The following is a 20,197-nucleotide window of genomic DNA, read 5'->3' as shown; positions in this document are numbered from 1 at the left end:
GACCTACATACCTTTATTTACCTTTACTGCTCAGCTATAGATTTTTTATTTATTTTTTTTTTTTTGTTGTCTCTTATATGCTGATAGTAAACTGAGTCACTGTGTCACTTTCAGGTTACAGGATGAGTGACTCAGGATGATGTCACATCCTGCCGCACCCACTGGGAGTCACGTCACGTGTTGAAACTACAGTTGAGCTGCAGCCCTGCAGACAGCACACACCTGCAGCCTCTAAGACACGCCCACATACCTGCGAGAACCAGGAAATGACATGATCCAGGCCAGTCGAAACCGGAACACACACACACTTTTGTGTCCAGTTGAAACCCTCATCGTCTTCTGCATCTGTTATTTCCATCTTTTCTGTTGGGATTAATCTGCTTTGACCTCATAAAAACCGGAAGCAGACGGAGGTTCACCTGGTGAGTAGATGGCGGACTCTTCGCCCTGAAAGTCGACATGTTTTCACCGCGTCTGGTCGCGCGCACTGCCATATTAGGGCATTGTACTGGTGCATACTGGTGTCATATGGGTTTATTACGACGAGTTTAAGTAATAAACAGTTTTTTAAACTTGCACTTAAAGAAAGCAGGTTGTTATTTCAGTGTTATTTGATGCGGCAGATGTGTGTTTAGGCCTCTGTGTTGCTGTTTTGCGCGCGCGCGTGTGTGTGTGTGTGTCCTCTGTATTCATGCATGCATTGTGTAAATACACAAGAGGCACAAAGTGGGGCTGGGTTAGCTTTGTGCTGCTGTTTGAACGCTTTGTGTATTCAGTGTGTGTTGTTAACGGTTGGCAGGCAGCATATTTGGCGGAAAAAATACTTTACAGAGGTACTTTTAGTACCCCAAAAGAACTACAGGCGCGTTTTTACCCGCCAAAATTTCCAGTTTTTAAGATTTTATTTTTAGTCTTTTAGTCTTTCTCTGACAGCAGGAGTTACTGGTAGTTGTCAGTGGTGGATTATAGGACACTGGGCCCCTGGGCACGATATGCAAAAGACCCCACCACCTCTTAAAGGACACACAGACATGGTGGTTTTGCCTCTTTTTTGACGTTTTGCATCTTATTGAGGTCATTTTGTGTCTTCTTTTAGTTGTTTTGTGTCCTTTTGTAGTTCTTTTGCATCTCCTTACACTTCATTTGCATCTCATCAAGATCATTTTGTGTCTTTTAGTTGTTTTGTGTCTTTTTGTAGTTATTTTGCATCTCCTTGCAGTTTATTTGATCTCATTGAGGTCATTTGTGTCTTCTTTTAGTTGTTTTGTGTCTTTTTGTAGTTATTTTGTGTCTCCTTGCGGTTCCTTTCCATCTCTTGGTGTTCATTTTGAGTCTTTTGTGTTTTTTGTTACACTAATTTGAATGACATTTTGCAGAAGGGGCCTCTGACACTCATTACACCCTTATGCCTGTTTTGTAATCCATCTATGGTGGTAGTTATACTAAGCTAAAAATGCACACACACATTTGTTTTTATAAATTATTAACAATATTTGGGGAAGCAATTGGTAAAGAAGGATCCTTACTTAATTTAATGAAGTAGTGAAATAGGCCAGTGTCATGATAAAAGCATTTGTTTAGTTTAAAGGCTAATTTTGGCTCCTGAGTAAAAGTTAAAGAAATCATACAGTTAATTGTAGTTTAAGCTATTATTTATTGTCATTACATGACAAACATTTGCCAAACAGTGGAACATTTGAGGCAGATCCAAAACATTTAGAATCAATGAAGTTAAGTCTTTTCCTGGTTTTAAAAGCTGCATTACAGTAAAGCGATGCAAATTTCGGAGCTTCCCAGACTATTCTAGATGTTCTATTATTTGCCTTTACCCACTTAGTCATTAAATCCACATGACTGAAGATTGCTTATCAAAAATCTCATTGTGTAAATATTTTGTAAAACCATCTTAGGCAACCCTGCGATAATATTGCAGCATCGATTTGGGGGTATTCGGTCAAAAATATTGTGATATTTGATTTTCTCTTAATGGCCGAGGCCTAAACAGAATAAAATCTGGTGTAAACTGTAATTTAATAAATTTAGTGGGTTGTTGATTCGGTGGTTTGGCTCCTACGTTGGAATGGAAGTTTTACTGTCATTGGCAGTGAATGGGTTAGGGATGTATAGTGCTTTGTCCTGCCGTTTTCCTTGCTGACACTGACTCTGAATCAGCTTTGAATAAGTCCTTATGCATGATTGCAGAATGTAAACTGAAAACATGTCTTCAGTGGTAGTTAGAGCTCTGTAGTGGCTTTCAAAAGGGAGGAACAGACTTGCAATAAGTGTTCTCTCATTCCTTAATTTACATTGTGCATTTTAAAAAAAGAAAAGGCTTTGGCAAAGAGAACAGGCTTTTGTTTCATGCAAAACTGTAACACATTTTTTTTTTTTTTTTTGCTTCTCCGGGTCACTGCATGCACCCTGATGATCCAGATTATACCTGTGAAGAGCACGTGCACTGACGGACTCTCTTTCCTCTGCCCATCAGTCTCTTTCCCTCCCTCCCTATGCACTCTCATCACAGATTTGTGAGTGGCATGTGTCCCTCCATCTGGCTCGCACATGCATTGCATATGGAAGTTGCATAATGGCCTTGGGCTTTAGTAATGCAGCACTACAGCGCTACTCCAACATGTGGGGAAGTGTCAAGGGCCAGAGAAACAAACTGCTTATGTAAAAGTATTAAGACGGCCGCACAGCTCCAGCTACATTTGCACACTTCGTGGGAAAAGATGAAAAAAAAGAAGGAATTCTCATTAAATAGTGAAAACATGCAGTGACAAAGGAATTAGGCGGAAGGCTGAATACTCTCCCTCTTCTTTCATTATTTAAATCTGAAGCTTTTAAAAGTAGTAAAAGCCCCAACCTGCCGCTGCACATTAGTTATATTTCTTTGAGTAGACTGGACAGAGAAAAATACTGATTTCAACTATAAAGTTTTACAATTGAAAATATACCCCTTATCTAATACTCTAAATGTAATTTCCATATGTAAATATTTCTAGATACTATTTTTTATGCCTCCAAACCTGCAAGATTAGGTATTCTGGTTCGTCTTGTTCTTGTAAACGCAATATCTCAAGAATGCCCTGAAACACCCACTTGGCCTCAACGATGAGCTGATTTGATTTTTATGGTCAGAGCTCAAGGTCTCTGTGACCTAATTTTTCTCATTTTTGTAAACGTGTTATCTCAAGAATTTGGCACAAATGTTCACTTGGACTCAAGTATGAACTGATTAGATTTTGATAGTCAAAGGTCAAGGCCATGGTGACCTTGCATCTGTCTCATTCTCATAAACCCAATATATCACAAACCGTGAGGGCAAATCTTCACAAAACATGTTTTTGGTCGTAGCCTGACTGAACTTTGCTTTTGAAACTAGAAAAAGCCACTTTATTAAAAATCTAGTTGTATATCTGTTATGTATAGGTGTACATGCAAGGGTAAAAATGGAGATCACAGCAAAGTTTCAAAAGAACAAACAGGTTCATTTTGTAGTTATGAAACTGCAGCAGCAGAAGAGCAGAAAAAAAAGCCGACAAGACTTAACATGTTTTTCAAATCTTGGAGATGACTGCGAGTCACCATCGTGCAAATCCACTGAGATGGCACTGCTGCAGAAGTTGTGAATATTTGTGATTGTGCATGAAAGCATTCAGTGGAGGATTAAAAGGAAGATACTGTGAATAAATGTGCGGTGGAATGATGGTTTGATTTTCATTGGGCTTGTTGTTGTCGTGAGTGCAGATTGAAGCAGATGGCTGTGCTTATTTGGTAGCTGAAAACAATTCTGGCTGTGTTCTAATGAAGACTATTATCGCCTTATAAAGTTGTTATGGTGAATGAGTTGGCAAACAGCTGGACTAATTTTTTAGGTTCGGGGAAAGGTATCAAGTGTTTTCCAGTCAAAAGGCTCAAGTCCTAGTAAAGCAACGAGTCATTGGTGTTAAAGTGCAAGCTGAGGTGCAAGTTGTGTTTGATTTTTGTCAGGCCAAATCTGAAGGCATCAAATTTGTGAAGTTGTGTGAATTGAGTCTATTTCATTGCTTATAATTAGAAATTTAGCCTTTCTCAGTAGTACATTATGTGACAAGGTTTATGTGTTTATTATGCCTTTTATAAGTATCTGATATTATTTTTTATGATTTAATAACTTTCTATATTCATGCTTTATTTATGTATTTATTTATTTTAGTGAGATATTCTTGTTTTGGGCTGGAAAACCAAAAAAACAAGTGAGAGAAACAGCAGAGCCAGCTGCTGATTAAACACAATGATGACCCCTGTATATGCCAAACAAGCGTGGTTAATGAAAACAACATTTCTGAAACGTCACAGGTCTTATACAAGTTATGTATTTCTGACAGCTTGTGTCTTTTTGCACCTTTGTGTCCATGTTTATGATTTAGTATCCACCCACATATACATACACATTTTCCTGTGCCTAAAATCTGGGCTGGATGAGTGTTCTCTGCGAGATTACTGTAAGGTGTTGGATTATGATAAAGCCGCCTGTGAATGTCATGCTGCTGCGTGAATACTGCACAGTTTAATGATTTGGTTTCTGTGCTTTCAGCCCAGACGAGGCTCTTAATCTGGGCTCCTCTGACAAAGAAGACAAACACGGTGAACTTAAAAAACCTCTCTCCTCTCCTCCTTTCTCCTCTTCCTTTGTGCTGTTGTTGCCCAACCTTTTTAAAAATAGACGCTTGTTATTTTTGCGCCCCCACCCCCCACCCTGCGGTTCTCCTGGTGTTTTTGGAGTTCGGAGGGATTTCTGCTGCTCAGTGAAATCTGCAGCAGCTCTCATGGCACGACCATCCACAGCCGTAATCCAGACGTCCAAGCTGCTGGAATATAAATCCTGTCCGGAGTTTGCATTGGTTGGCAGCTCATCAAGAGGCCAGAGAGATTATTTATTTATTTCCAACCACTCAGGACATGGCGGCCTGCTGTCAGCTGGTGACTCGGGGATGACAAGATGTAGACATTTAATCTGAGCGGTGGAGTGGCGTGCACGCTGAGGGTTTGGGCTAGAAACCGTTATCAGGCTGCAAACCAAGATGTGACAGTGTGCAAGTGAGGTCAGATTTGATTTGGAGATGTCTTCTTGTCAGACCTCATGTTTTGAAGGCTGTTTCCTGAAAATTGTCATGTGTCCTGTTTCTGGGTAATAAGACCAAACAATGCACCTAAAATACAATGCAGCATTGCAACAGAGCTGAGCCAGGTTTAGCTTTTCCCAGGCCACAACCTCTGCACCCTGCTGCTTCAGTGGCCTCATCAAAGTGAACTTGTTTGCCACAGTTATTTATTTATTTATATGTATTTTTAACTAATTTAAGGTAACTTTCTTGTACTTTTTCACTTTTTTTGGTTAATTTTTGGGTCATTTCTTCTTTTGTTGTCGTCCACCTGACATTTTTCATTTTTTGCAAGTGCGTGTATTATCTCAAGGCTGTTCTACATTTTAAAGATGTAATTTAGGGGGTTTGGTCCACGTCGACTTGCTAAATCAGCAAACTTTCTGTTGCTGCTGTTACACAGGTTTGACCCAGGACTGCCGCTGGCCACCAGCTGTTCCATTGGCGCAGGAATTTGCTCTGGCTGAATCTGATTTGGGGACTAATGGGTGCGCTAGCGTTAATTCTTCTCTCATTTGCAGTCTGATAAACAGTAAAGTATTCAAATTCAGTGCCCCATATCGCTGTTCTCCAATCACTGTAGCTGTCATGTTTTGCAGGATCCACATGAGTGTGCCGGAAACACTGTTTTATATAAAAGATAAAGAATTTGGATAGAAATGGTTCAGTTTTGATAACTATATTAGACAAGCTTGGTCTGAGTAATACACGTGTACACATGAAAAACAAAATCCTCTTCTGTAGTTATAAGGAAGTATGTTTGTGGATATTTTGGTTAGGCATATTAAAATTTTATTGATGCCAATGCCATTATTGATTCTGCTTATTGATCTGATTCTTAATCGTTCCCTTATTGATTGTTTTCAGCAGCGTATACACAAGTTTGACGTTATTGTTTTGCAATGTGCAACTGTCAGTAAGACATGTTGGCATCAATCAAATGAATTTATTAGCTCAGAGGCGTACAATTATGATTCCCATTGGCAACCCATTCTCAGCTGGAACCGGATATAGATTCTCATCCCTACTGAACTTTTTTTTCCTTTAAATATGATTGTGCATTTGAATATTTGTATGTGGATAACGATTCGATCGATTGATAATTATTCTTAAACAGTGTAGACAAAAAATAATATGTATATAACATATGGTATATAAAAAAAGATAAGTCTGGAAATTTTTATATTTTTTTATTTCAACAAATCGCATGAAAAGACATTTTTCAATCTATTTCGACTTAATCCCCCATATTTAAATACTCACTAGAGCACCAAATGTGTATTAAAGCGCAGCTGAAAATAGTTCCTAACAAATGTGATGGCATCACAAAAGGGTTTGAAACACCAAAATTGATATTTAGTCTGACAACAAGAAAGAATAAATAGTGTTGACCTTTGATTTTTGCATTGAAAGACGAAATCCTTCATTCAGAATGCACCAAAACAGCTAGAGAAAGTACTGAGAGCAGACTTCAAAGGGAAGCGTGCATAAAATCAGCGCATTGCACCGAAAACGTGTTTTGTACTCACAAGTCTGTCCCTGTGCACGCTCAAATCTTGAAGTGCAGATTGATTACAGCTTAAATGTGTTTGGTAGTAGCTGTGTCATTAATAAACCTCCGTAAGGGGTGAGCTCTGGTTCAGGGGTGTGTGAGGATGTCAGGGTGAAGTGGATGGGTCTGTTCGGGTGTAAATGGCGAGAAGACTAAGCCTGGATGGGGGATTATAGGGGAAGGGGGCGGGGAGCATGCATGATCTGTCAGGGCTTAGTACCACAATTATCCCGGCGGCTGCAGCGGCTGCAGCAGCAGCAGCAGCAGCAGCAGCGGTGGTGGCAGAGGCTGCGTTTTCATTAGTGTAATGTCCAGAGAAGCTCCAGAATTATGTAAGAGTGACGTGCTGTCATCCTCTCTCGGCCGGCCCACCGCCTGGCAGGAGCGTGGCCGTTTGTTTTCCTTTTATCCTCCCTTGCTCAGAAAAGCCAAAAGGACATCTGTCGGAGTCAGTGGTTGGGGACAGGAGTTGTAGTAGCTCCGGCTCGGGGGACCTCGCCGATTTGGGTGCTGAAGCTGTGGCTGGTTTTCATGAGAGTTTGTAGTCTAGAAGATGCAGATAGAGATGCTGAATCAGCCTCTTGTTAGAGGATGAGCGATGGAAGCGTAGGAGCACTCAGAGCAGTTTGGTGTTTGTGATGCTGTTAGAGAAGAATTAGAAGATGAAGTTTAAGAAGTTTATCACCATCATGCAGGCGGCCATAGGGATCGTACCCCTCAACAAACGGGAGCTTCTGCCACCCGGAAGGAAACTGTGGAGACCCCCGGGGTGAGTTAGATCACTGTGTGCGTGTTTTATTACCTTTCACATGCATGGAGAGCCTGTGCATTACAGCACTGAAGTGCATCTTGTAACATCTGCTGCAGCTGGTTACTTCAAACAGATCTTTAAATCCTGATAATGCTTTAGAGATACGGGTGCCTTTAAGTGCTGAGTTCAGGGAAGCAACAGATGGATTTAGAAAACATGATTCATTCTAGTGGTTTTTGGTCATGCAGGTAGTTTTGGCTTTTGATGTGCAGGCTTTTAGTCGCTGACAGTTTTGTTTATGTTCCTTGCAGCTTTGAAAAATCACATCAGTGTGTCTTTCCAGAAACTCTGTCATTCTAGATACTCCACAGCAGTAGAGGAAGACATCTCAGATAGAGATGCTCTCCATCTTCTGGTTCCTCTGGTCTCTATCTCAGATAGAGACACTTTAATTTAAACTATTGTACCAGTCATAGTTTTAACTGCTTGAATAGGTTGCTGTATGAAAAATGGTCTTTTCTTCTGCACAGTGATTCGGTTGGCGGGTGGAGTTTGGTGGAGATACCAAACTGAACCTACAAGTCTGTGCTTAACGTGCACACGTCTGCAGGTTTTGTCATGCAGAGGCAATTCAATTTCTTCACTCTTAAAATTAATCTAAGTATTCTCTGACTGTATCCAGTCAGACCGTCTGAATGCAGCAGAAACCTCACGTCTGACTCGCTGCCATGACGTTGGGCAACGAAAAGTAGTTTGAGCCACATGTTCGGGCATGTTGGTGATCGGGTCAGAGACGCTGCTCTTGAAGTGAGACTGCAGATTATCGTATTAAAGTCGGTAGTATCAGTGTGAGCTGGGTCTACTCAGAGCTATACACGCGTGGCTTATTTCTGGGAAACGTGGCATTTTATTCTCTATTTATAGCTCTACTTTCTCTCATCTGGTCCTGTGGTCTTTGAAATATTTAGATTATAATTCCTCAGCAATTAAGGATTTAGTTGTCGTTCTGACTGGTGCAAAAAGGAGGTAGTTGTAATCTTAATAACTTCTCTGCATTTTTAGTCACACTAGAGATAAAGCTATGGATGAACATATTTTTCAGTTGGCCGCTTTGTTCTAGAGTGAAATATCTCCACCAGATTAACTCTTTGAAACCTGGATCAGTATCAGATTTCTTGTGCTGCGCTCAGATGCCTTTTACAAGCATTCAGACCTTTGAAATGTGAGCAAATTGGTGTGATTTCTTTCAGAAACATGGGAAAAAAATGCAATCAGCACATTGGCATGAAATGCCCTGCAAATTGCAAAAATATAGTAAAAGGTTACAAGTAAATATATATATTACTATATTTTATATATTTAAAAATTAGGTTATAAGTTGAAATATTTATTATTATTAATTATTATTTTTAGCAGGTCATTCCCTATTTCCTGCTTTAGTTCATTTACCTTTTTATTTTTATTTTATTTTATGTATTTTATTTTTTTTTTTTTTTTTTTAGCTTTTTTAGGTAATTTTCTTGTCACTTTTTGTGAATTTCTTGCAAATTGTGGGGTCATTTCTTGAAAAGTTGCTCATGGCCTTCTTAAAAGATAGAGGTCCGCACACCGGAGAGCTCCCCTTAGAGGATTGTATTCCTCAGACATATGATAAGTCTGGGGAACAGCGTTTTGGCTTGAAACGTCACTTATTTGGCAGAATTAAATAAGGGGAGCTCCCTGGTGTGCGGACCTCTATCATTTCACATTTTGATCCATCTTATATCCAGCACCCACTACAGGATGTGCGTGTCTTATAGATTTTCATGAAAGTTGGCACCCACATTCATGCCCCCCTCAGGACAAATGCTAACTTTGGGGACCCCCTAACTTTTCATCTACCACCATCAGCATGTTAACGTTTATCCAGTACTTGGTTTTATAATACCTGCAAATTGGCAAGTATGCTACCAACTAAGATGTTAAACACGGCAAACACACCTGTTAAACATCAGCATGTTGGCATTGTCATTATGAGCTTGTTGGCATTGTTGGCATTAGGATTTCGCTGAAAGCAGCGCCGTGCCTGAGTACATTCCTACAGAGCATTTAGTGAAACTCTTAGAAAAAAAGAAATATTTAACGTTTCAGTAGGAGTCTACATGTGGATTCATTTGGACTTGAAGATACCAGTTTGTAAATATTTTATCCTTAAGAATAACATAACTCATGTACTCATTACAGTACTGACCTTTTTTAATGCATGAATGTATTAGAATTTTTCATGTATTTTTTTGTCATTTCTTTTCCATGCATTTCTATACAGTATGAAAATCAATTGTCCGACTCATAAAACCTGCTACAAATGTGAAATTTATGGCAGTTTCACACATTAGAATCATCACTTGATAACGAAGTTTCATGGGCAAATAAATTTGAAAAGTCTATATTGCAAGTCATCCTGACTTCTGGTCCCGAGTTTGGCTCAAGCTATCTTGGGAACCAGATGAACCTCAGAGCTCATGTTTTATTTGCTCTGGAAGATGCTTTTAAACAGATATCCACCCAACCGCTTCAGGCAAATCACAACCGTTTATCCAATATAAGGCAGGTTTGATACAGTGAGTAGAGCCCTTGTACTTTAGCAAATTTATTTTTTTTTTTTAGGTATAACACACTTGCAGTAAAGAGTTGACTGTTAAAATTGTGAATTTCTCTGTGTGTGTGTGTATAGGGAACAGCCTGGCTCGGACCAGACCAGCACTGATCTGCTCAAGTCCAGTCGAAAGTTTCGCTGGTCCAGAGAAGCCCAGTATCTGTATCTTCGCCGCCTCTCTTCACGGAGCTACTCGGCTATTATGATGGTACGTTGTTTCTTTGCATGGTCTTCAGTATTGACGCTTTGTTGTCACTTGAGCTGCAAATAAACATTATTTTCACTGTTGATTACCCCTTTAAAAACTTGGTCGACATCGTTTTGTGCTGCTTTCAGATGTGTTTCGCAAGTATTTATACTTTTGAACAAATTGGTTTTCAGTTTCTTTCATAAACATGGAAAAAAAGGCAATGAGCAGCTTGTTTTGAAATGTTACACAAATTATAAGAAATAAGTAGATTTAGATATATTTTTTAAACAAACTAGGATAAAGAGTCTTGGGAAAAAGAAAAAAGCTACAGATTTTTTATGATTATCATGATCACATTTAAAATTATGTTACAGAACTATTATTATTTTTGAAGCATTTTTTAAAGTCATGTCCTTGTTTTTGTTTTTTTTTTTTTTACTTCTTTTTCTGTTTTCTTTGCTAATTTTCATGGAATTTTATTGTACCTTTTTACTTATTTCTGGCTAATTTTCATCAAGTTACCCATTGCCTTTTTGCCATGTTTTTGAAAGAAATCATGCCAATTTGCCCAAGTTTCAATGGGTTAATTGTCAAATGTCTTGCCAAAATCCAAAGATATTAAGTTTATTGTCATGTATGAGTAAAGAAACAAGAAAATATTCATAAATGAAGAATTTTGACTTTTATTTACTTAAAAAATTGAATCCAATTAACCATTTATTAGATTAGTTGGCAATCAATTTAATAACTAACAATTAATCAAATAATAAATCATTGCAGCTCTAATTTGTATGTGATATAAAATCTGGTTTGGTGTCTGATTATATGCTTTACAGCATGTTTCAGTGTTAAATCCAACAACTCTGCATTCGTACTTCAACATGCTAATCTATGAGGAAAATTGAATTTATGATGCTGTTGCCTTTTTACCTTTGAATTTAGTTACATGGATACACGAGGCAGCTTCATTCATGATATTTATTTGCACACATACAGCTTAATATTTAACTTAACTTAATGTTTTCATCATTTATTGATATACTTCTACTTGCATGTCTGTATGTTCTCTGTAGGTTGCATTTGCAACCCTCACATGATCCATCTATCTTAAGTGACTGTCATGCTTTGTGTTTCTCTGTTGATGAAAATTTCATAAATTTTAATCTTATAAAACTCTTTTATAATCCCATCTCTGGATAAGATAAAAAATGCATGCATGCATGCTTTTTTTTAGTTTATCCAAAAATAGTATGTTCGAGGCAAACAGGGCTGCTTCTCTATTGATGTGTTGTTGATGTGGAGATTTCGTGAGTCAGTGTTTCCCAGACCTCTTTCTTTATTTGAATACAACTGCGCTTTAGTGACCCCTCCTGCATCCAGGATGATGATTAACCGGAGAGACATGTCGCGTCCCAGAAGCTTCATTGTTTTAATGACTTGGTCACACAAATGATTCAGGCCAGTGAAGCTGCTTTGCAATGGAATGGCCTATTTTAAGGCCTATTTCACATATTTCAGAGCATGAAATATGTGGTGATTGGACTTGATTGACCTGAATTTTTCTTAAATATTAATGCCTTTATCTCATTTCTAAGGTTTTTCTGCTCTTAAGTTAAACATTGTAGATAAAGTGTTGTTCTTTTTGCCAGCAGAAAAGCTTCTGACATTTGTTACAGTAGTGGATATTGAGGGAAAACTGTTAAAATTGTATGCAGTATTAGGAATTTTGGAGATTTTCAGGGTCAGCTGGTGTCCTTATCTGTGATTTGATGATAAAATACCAGATTTGGGCAGGCTTGAAAGGAGAGACTGGATATTATGACACACACACACACACACACACACACACACACACACACAAAACAACAACAATAGGTTATTGAAGCTGAACATGAAGGTCAAGTTTTTCTAGACCTTTGCTTCAGCCGCTCATGTGTGAGAGCCATTTTTTCACTCTACAACCTCTGCATACATTCTGTACTTTTGGTCTGAGGCTGTGAAAGTAAATCTTAAGTATACAGTGATAATTCGGGTAAAAGTATGCTTCCAGTTTAGTTGCAGCCGTTTGTTTGTTCGTTTGCCGGCTTGCCCCTGTTTCAACATGACAGTGCCTCTGTGCACAAAGCCAGGTCCATAAAAGAAATGCTTTTCTCACTTTTGAACTTCTCAGAACTCAATTCCACATTTTCAGCCCTTAGTATAAAGAGAGACAAAGTAAGGACCCCCTCCAACATACTTTGTTTAAAATATAGCTTTGATATTAGGGTGTTTAGATACCTTTTGACCGTGTAGTTTGTTTTATACACTGCATTGCATTTCCCTTTGAAACCTAAGCAAATTGTTTTGATTTCTATCAGAAACACAAAAGGGCAATAAGCACCTTTAAAAGAAATGACCCCCAAATTAACAAGAAATTGGTAAAAAGAACAAGAAAATTGTAGCAGAAACAGCAAAAAACAAACAAAATAACAAGGAAATGACCTGAAAAGGGGATTTTAAAATCATTATAACTGTAACAATACTTTAATTATGTTATTATTCAATTAATTAATTGAATTAATATTAATCATAAATATATTTTTCGCTTGCTTTTAAAAAAAAATAATTTTCTAAATCTACTATCTTGCAATTTTCTGAACTTACAAAGCTGCCCATTGCCTTTTCCCCAATGTTTTTGATAGAAATGAAACCAAATTGCTCAGAGGCCATAGGTTTAAATGTGAAAGGCATCTAAACACATTCAAAAAAGTGATGTCAATCCAGGTTTTAAAGGGGGAAGCAAAATAAAACTCTTAAAATAATGTCCGCAGAGGTGGGTTATTAAGAGAAAATGATGAATAAGAAAATATATGTATTGCTCTGTTTAAACTATTAGTGGTATGTGTTGCTTAGGGGTAAAAAGTATAGGTTTAGTCTTTTTGGGTTGCTATTCTAAACATTTTTGACTGTTTTATATAAATTAAACTAGTATTGTTTTTGCCTTTTGGAGGGCAGTTGCTTGAAGTTTAGGGTACATTTTTGTAATACACTCAAAAAAAAAAAAATCAAATGAATGTCCCTCATCTGCTCAGATGCATTTTTTTCTAAAATTGCTTGTCTTTCTCTAAATAAAAATCTGCGTTGTGCTGATTTAAATCTGTTTTTGTCTGTCTGGGAGCCTCACAGCAGGCTCCCGAAAATCAATGGGAATTTTGGACGCACCCATGTCAGAGGTATTCCAGGATAATACCGCTTCTTCACACTATCTATTACACGATAACCTGTTCGTAATTACTGATACTTAAATTAACTGTTATTCAAGTTAAGAGAAGTTTTATCTTAAAACATTGTTTTAGTTTGTTGTCATCTATCACAATTTCATTTAAAATTTAAGACCCCCCTCTGCTCTTATGTGGTATAATCTGACCCAAGCTAGGAGACGTCGGCGCTAATTTTTGCCCTGAGTGACTACTTTTAATGTTTTAAGGAAGTTAAATTCGGCATTTAAAGTACATCAGACGAGACTTTTTAGACTTTTAACTCCTTAGTTTCCTCAAAACGTTGGTCTACATCCGATTGGAAACGCCTTAGAAGTTATAGTTTTGTTTTAACCTTAAATTCCAGTCGGGAGTTCAAAGTGCGTGATGCCAGTAAACGGAGGGGGGCTGCTCTCTCTGAGCAGATACGCAACTCAGTATTTCACCGTAAGTACTTCCAAAGATAAACTCAAAGTATTCATAAGGTTATTATACTTATGTTAAAGTCTTTTTAAAGTACGAATTTAGGGATAAGTAGTTATTAAGGAGTTGAATCCATGAATCCCAGTCGCCTGTTGCATCCTGCTGCACCTGCTGTGATGTTAAGCTAGCTGTCAGCTAACGTTAATAGGTTAGTTAGAAACTCGTATAAAGTTAATAAATCGTGTTTTTAACGTTGTTTTGACTATTTAAATGTTATTTATACGTTTACTTTTCCTGTAACTGGTCGCATTGTCCTGTTTACAGTGCGCTTAACGGTATTTTTCTGTCCTTTAGTGCTCAAAACAACTTCATGTTTTTGTTTTGAATTTTGCTCCTTTTTAAGAGGCAGTTTTCATCCGCGCTTTGAGCCGTTGTTTATTATAAATAAAAAATATTTACATTCATTTGCTCTTTGTTTTGTTGCTCTTATGGTTCACGGTGTGCCGGGGCTCTGTTTCCAGCAGAGGGCAGACTTGTTTAACTTTTCTGTTATCAGATTCAGCAGCAAGCAAATATTAAAACTTTGAGACTGCCTATTGAAGGATTGTCAGTCTATGGTTTTGACAAATTTGACTTAACTATAAAACAAAAAAAAAACATATTTTTATTTAACTTTAGTTAGTTTTCTAGTAGACAGTGTTGTTCCATGTTTTTTTCTTTTTATTTAGGTTGTATTTTCATTTCAGATAACTTTTTTTTCATATCCAGTTTTAGTTTATTTTTAGTTAAATATAAAAATTAATTCTGAGGTTGGCAGATTCAAAGATATTCAGGTGTAAAACAGAAATTGAGTCAGATTTTCTTTATTGTGCATACAGTGGTACTTTCAGTGTAAGTTTATAATTTGAACTTAAACCTCATTTTGAATTAAGCTTTTCAGTGTCGTATGCAGGACAGTAAAATACATTTTTAGGTACAATTTCATTAAAAAAAAGGTCAGTTTTTCCTTATGGCTCTTCCAGCTGCCTTGGCATTGGTACAAACCTTGAGCTGAAATGATTTTCAACCGTTTGGCGAATCAACAAGTCTGTTGAATTATTTTTGGATAAACAAAACAAAACAAAAAAACCCAACTCATTCTCTGGTCCCAGCATCTTCTTTTTGAGGTTTTTCTGCTTTCCTGTGTTAAAATATGATTGTAAACGTAACATTTTTAGGGTTTTGACGAAACAAGTCAATTGTAGACAGCACTTTGGGCATTTTTTTTGTACATGTTATAGACTAAATGATAAACCCACACACATAATCATTAGTGTACATTTTAATACAAATACTTCCTTTATTTGCAGTACTGCATTTGCAGTACTGAGTACTAAGACTTAAACATCCTTTAAGGCAAAAATCGTTTTTTTTTTTCAATTTATTTTATTTTATTTGTCATAAAAATTTGTGAGAATAAAAGGGAGTCAGTTATTGACCTCAAAATCCCCCAGTTTTATCTCCACCCATGAGAACCAACAACACCAAGGGGAGAGCGATGTTTAATTAGCATTACGTTTGAATCTGAAAGTCATCCAACATGACTTTATTTCAGCTCATTTTTTTTGAGTGTGGACTAAAACCCACCCATGCGTTCCTTGTTTTAGTATTTGGAAAGAGTCAATTCATTCTCTAAATAACTTGTTTTCAAAGTCACGGTCTGTGAGGATGACCCAGTATTTCAGTCTCCCTTTGTGGAAATGTGTTTGTGTCTTGTTATGTAACGGCAAACACTCAGGAGGCTACGACTTATCCAGCAGGCCTGCCTGCGAGCAGCCGTCACAATCATATCACACGGTACTAGAAGAGTCTGATTAAAACTGGTTTAGCTGAACCCAAAGCAAATATATTCGCTGCTTCTAAGGCATTTATCTGACTTTCATGAGTTAATATGTATCCTCAGTCTACACATAGTGGTGCTTTTTTGGCCTTTCTGGTGCAAATGGAGGTCAAGTGAACAAAAACAGAGGCAGATCTTCTAGATGCTTCTTTTCTTTATTAAACAACATATTTTCCCTTTTCCCTTTTTGAGCATAAAAACAGGGTGGCACAGTGGCATCGTGGTTAGCACTGTTGCCTCACAACAAGAGGGTCCCTGGTTCAAAACCCAGTTGGAACAGGGTTCAGTCTGTCCAACTGGATTTCTTCTATGCAGAGTTTGCATGTTCCCCCCATGTCTGCATGGGTTTTCTCCGGGGTCTCCAGCTTCCTCCTACAGTCCAAAGATTGGTTGGTGTGACTGTGAGCATGTATGGTTGTTTGTCTATATGTGTCAGCCCTGGCAACCTGTCCAGGGTGTACCCCACCTGACAGCTGGGATTGGCTCCAACCCTCCCAGCATAAAAACAAAGACATCTCTCCTGCGATGCAAACAAAGCTATTTATCTTTAAATTTCATCCAATCTTACCTGCACTCTTGAAATCTCCTTTTGAAGTAATTGTAGTTTTAAAAGTATTGACCCTTTAACAATTTCCAAACATGCTGTATGTACATCCCTATTTCAAGGAAAAGTAACTTGGTTCAAAAACAGTCTGGTATTTTTTTTACTGCGTTTAGTCATCTAAGTTTAAAGGGTAACTTGGCTGTTTACCAGCCAGGACCCTATTTTCCCATGTTTTTGTGTCTGAGCAGCTAATAGGAACAACAGTTTTCAAAGTTGGCACAGTGTTGAGTGAGACTGCTGCAGACGGCTGTGGTGAAACAGGCTGCAATGTAACCATTTTCGTCATGTTTGCTCAGTCAATTTACGCCCACTAAAAGCGCTTGTTTTTGCCACTGGCAGGTGCAGATTATTATTCTGAATTTCTGAAAACATAATGGCAAGGATCTTCACAGAGATAGACCTTTTTGTTGAAGAGTAAGATTATTTTTGTTAAACCTGAAACAGCCCCCAAATCGCCATTGCCAAAACCACCAATTTCACTTCAGTCACAAAAACATAGAAAAACAGGGTCCAGGCTGAAAAATACCAAACTTTCCCTGTAAGATGAATTTATAGATGGAAGGTTCAAATGGCAGAACCAAAAAAAGATCCCGTCTCTGTAATTTGCTCTGTAGTATGTTGATGGTGTTTGTTCTGTTTTCATTCACACGCTCCCATCGGCTCGCTGCTGCTGCTGCTGCTGCTGGTCATCTGGTTCTCTCTTGTAGGCCAGAAGATCAAAAAAGTGGGTTATGATGGGTGAGCTGCCAGCCCCAGTCGTGCCCCCGTTTCACTAAGCCTGGGCCTTAGATGTCAGCGCCACACAGATTTCACTTCCACTTTAGTAACCAAAAGTAAAATAACCCAAACATCTTAAATTCCCAACCATTGTACTGTCAGTAACTATGCCCACATTGAGCGCTCTTTTGTTTTTGCTGTTGTGTTTGTCGTCTCCAAACTTTAAGGAGTGTGAGATGTATATCTTGGAGTCTGAGCAGACATCAAACCCAAAAAGTACGGTGTGATTTCCTATTTTGTTTGTGGATGAACACTCGGGCGTTTAAATCACCGTGTGCCTGTGCAGGAGTTGGTGTGTCTGTATGTTTACACTGTCTGCAGACGGTGGGATTTGTGCTGAATGTAGGCCAGCAGAATCCCTCTTACGTCAAAGGCAGGCAGGCGGGCAGATGCAGGAAGAGAGCTGCTGGTGGTTGTGCAGCTGTGACCATGGAGGAGGCTGTGGCGCACATCAGTCTGCCAGAGCACCGCTGGCGGTGAACAAGGAGAGACGCACATAGGGAGAGACGCACAAAGGAAGAGACAGAGAGCGCAGATGATGAAAACCGTCCTCAGCCTGCACAGGAAATGGGCCCATGCGGTCAAGACCATACGTATCCTTCAGGGACTCGTGAGTGTGATTCTGCTACGGATTTGGTCAGATCTGTGGCCAGGGCAACTGGGTCGGCCGGGCAGCGGGACCTGACGGGTTCTGTAATGGATTGTTTTTAATCAGCTCGAGTGTTTGGATTCGTTGGAGTTGAGTTTGGTTCTGAGATGAGCGATCCAGAATTGCGGAAAAAGTGCATCAACTGTTGCAAAATGGTTATTCAGGATCCAAATTATTTGTGGTGTTTTCAGAGTTTAAAGGCTGGTGGAAATATTCAAACTCAAGCTCTGTGACTGTTACATTTTTGTAGAAAAACTGGGTTATGATGTGTGTTTTCAGATTTTGGGAATCAACTTGGTCTTAAATGGTGGAATATTTTTGAGAAAAGTTTGGTTGTACCTCAGGACGGCTGATGGATGGACTGATTGGATTATTGATCTGTCACTTAATAGGAAACCAATGATAATTAGTTTTTGTAAAGTTTAACAAATGTTAAACATGATTGGCTTTAGTTTCACAAATGCAAATATGTGATTCATCTCTGTTTTTTACTATATTTACACAGTTGCCTTCCGTTTTAGTTAGTTTTTTTTTGACTCTGTCAGACAACAAAACCAATTTCAAGACAAACGTTTTGGCTTTTTCTTTTCTTGTTAGTCATGACAACGAATCAAAAAATTACTCTTTTAACTGATAGGTAAAGTAATATTTTTTCGCAGCCCGTAAACCTTGCTGAGTTTCTTGTTTGTTGATCGACTTGAAGTTCAGCAGGTGTCTGCTGATTTAGGCAACGTGTTGGTCCTTTCATGGAACAGTCTGTCTTACATGGTGATTTATTTTTTAGTGCTTTTAGTGTTATAAAAAGCCCTACTGTTGTCAAGGGTTCTCATCAATATTTATTCAACATGAGCCAGAAGTTTCTTAGTCAAACTTGTTGTACACAGTCCAGCAGAGGCCTGTCATTGTTCTCCAGGGAGCTCCTGGTTGTGTAATGGCAGCGTTGGGCTAATGAAGTGGCTTTGTCGTTACATCACGTAATACATTATTAATCTGTTCAGTGAAATGAAACTCCCTGTGGTAATCTTCCCTTTCTCTCCACAGAACCCGGTCATGGAGGAGACCGTGTGGGAGCAGTACACCGTGACCCTACAGAGGGTGAGTCCATCTGCCCCACTACACACCAGAGCTCATCTCATTTACAGTATTTACATTTTAGCCATAAACACAGGCTGTTATCCCCAGTTCTTCACATGGAGTGCATTTACATTATTAGTTTGACACGTTGCACTCAGCTAATAGTGATGAGAGCAAAAACCTTTTTTTTAATTCTCACTTTCTTAGTTATAAAAAAAATTGCTTTCCTCCGAGCTGAGCTCCTTAACTTTCTGTATGGTGAAAAACTGACACAACAAGATCAACAATGTACATTTTTACATATGTGGTAAAACAGTGGTGAACATAGAGGAGCATTGTGATAAGGAGCGTCGCCACAGTGATATCACCCATTGGCTTGTGGATTCCCAATTTTAAGCCTCGAGTTTGGCATTCTTACCATTGCCATCTTGAATTTTTGGACCCAGAAGTGACCATATTTGAAGGAGAGGGTGGAATTAATCCTAACACTAGCTGCTAACTTGGTTAGCACAATGCATTTAGAAGCTCTGGTTAACTGTGATAATGCAGATTTGTTGCCTGTGAAAGCAGGCTTAAAACCATTGAAATAAAAAGTCCTTACTGGAAAAACTGAACATCCCACTTCTTATTAGGGGGTCTTTCAGTGCAACCAATTGCTGATGAAAACTTGTTAGAGATGACTGGAGTTACATAGTTACATAGATTTTGAAAAAATCGCCAACTTTTATGTGGATGTTCAGACACTGTTGATGGTAAATGTAGTCTTAAGAAGAGAAAAATTATAAATTAGATAAAAATGAGAATACATTTCTCACTGCATGCTATATTAACCGAGAAAGAGGACTTCTTTTGCTCATGCAATTGTGCTCACGGTGCCTACATGTACTAGAATGCATTGTGTACAGGAGCTCCTGATCCCAGTCAGTGTTTGCTCTTGGTAATGGCTAATACAGCAAAGCTCCGACCTCTCTCTGCATTTTGTCAGGCGTGTAACAGGTACCATGAGGTGCATCGCTCTTTAACAGTAATTTGCATAGTGGTCAAACATTGAAATTACAACTCCAGAGTCTGTCACACAATAACATTGGCCCCAAAAAGACTTTTTCCCATTGACATACATTGGGAACGAGATGTTTGCAAATCATTGGATAAATGTTTTTAACTGCCATTACCTCTGCGACATGACTTGTTTTCACAGTCAGGATTTCGTTCATTCGGTCCATTAACATTTGGAAATTCTAGAGGAGCTCTAAAATTAAATCATTTTATTAACATTCATG

At 38.5% G+C, this 20,197-nt stretch overlaps 1 protein-coding gene across 1 annotated transcript in view; it reads left to right on the top strand.

Moving 5' to 3' along the window:
* Positions 1-324: 324 nt before the first annotated feature.
* LOC121959680 (tight junction protein ZO-2-like) overlaps positions 325-20,197 on the top strand; it is a 35,532-nt gene continuing 15,659 nt past the window's right edge. The window contains 3 exon segments of the mRNA XM_042509131.1: positions 325-422; positions 10,164-10,293; positions 18,885-18,938. Coding sequence (XP_042365065.1) covers positions 10,288-10,293; positions 18,885-18,938 — 60 coding nt within the window. The 5' untranslated portion in view covers positions 325-422; positions 10,164-10,287.

This window comes from Plectropomus leopardus, chromosome 20 (assembly GCF_008729295.1).
Source record: "Plectropomus leopardus isolate mb chromosome 20, YSFRI_Pleo_2.0, whole genome shotgun sequence".
NCBI classification, from domain to species: Eukaryota; Metazoa; Chordata; class Actinopteri; order Perciformes; family Serranidae; genus Plectropomus; species Plectropomus leopardus.
Note: the sequence above shows the minus strand (reverse complement) of the source record. Positions and strands in the feature narration are given on the sequence as shown.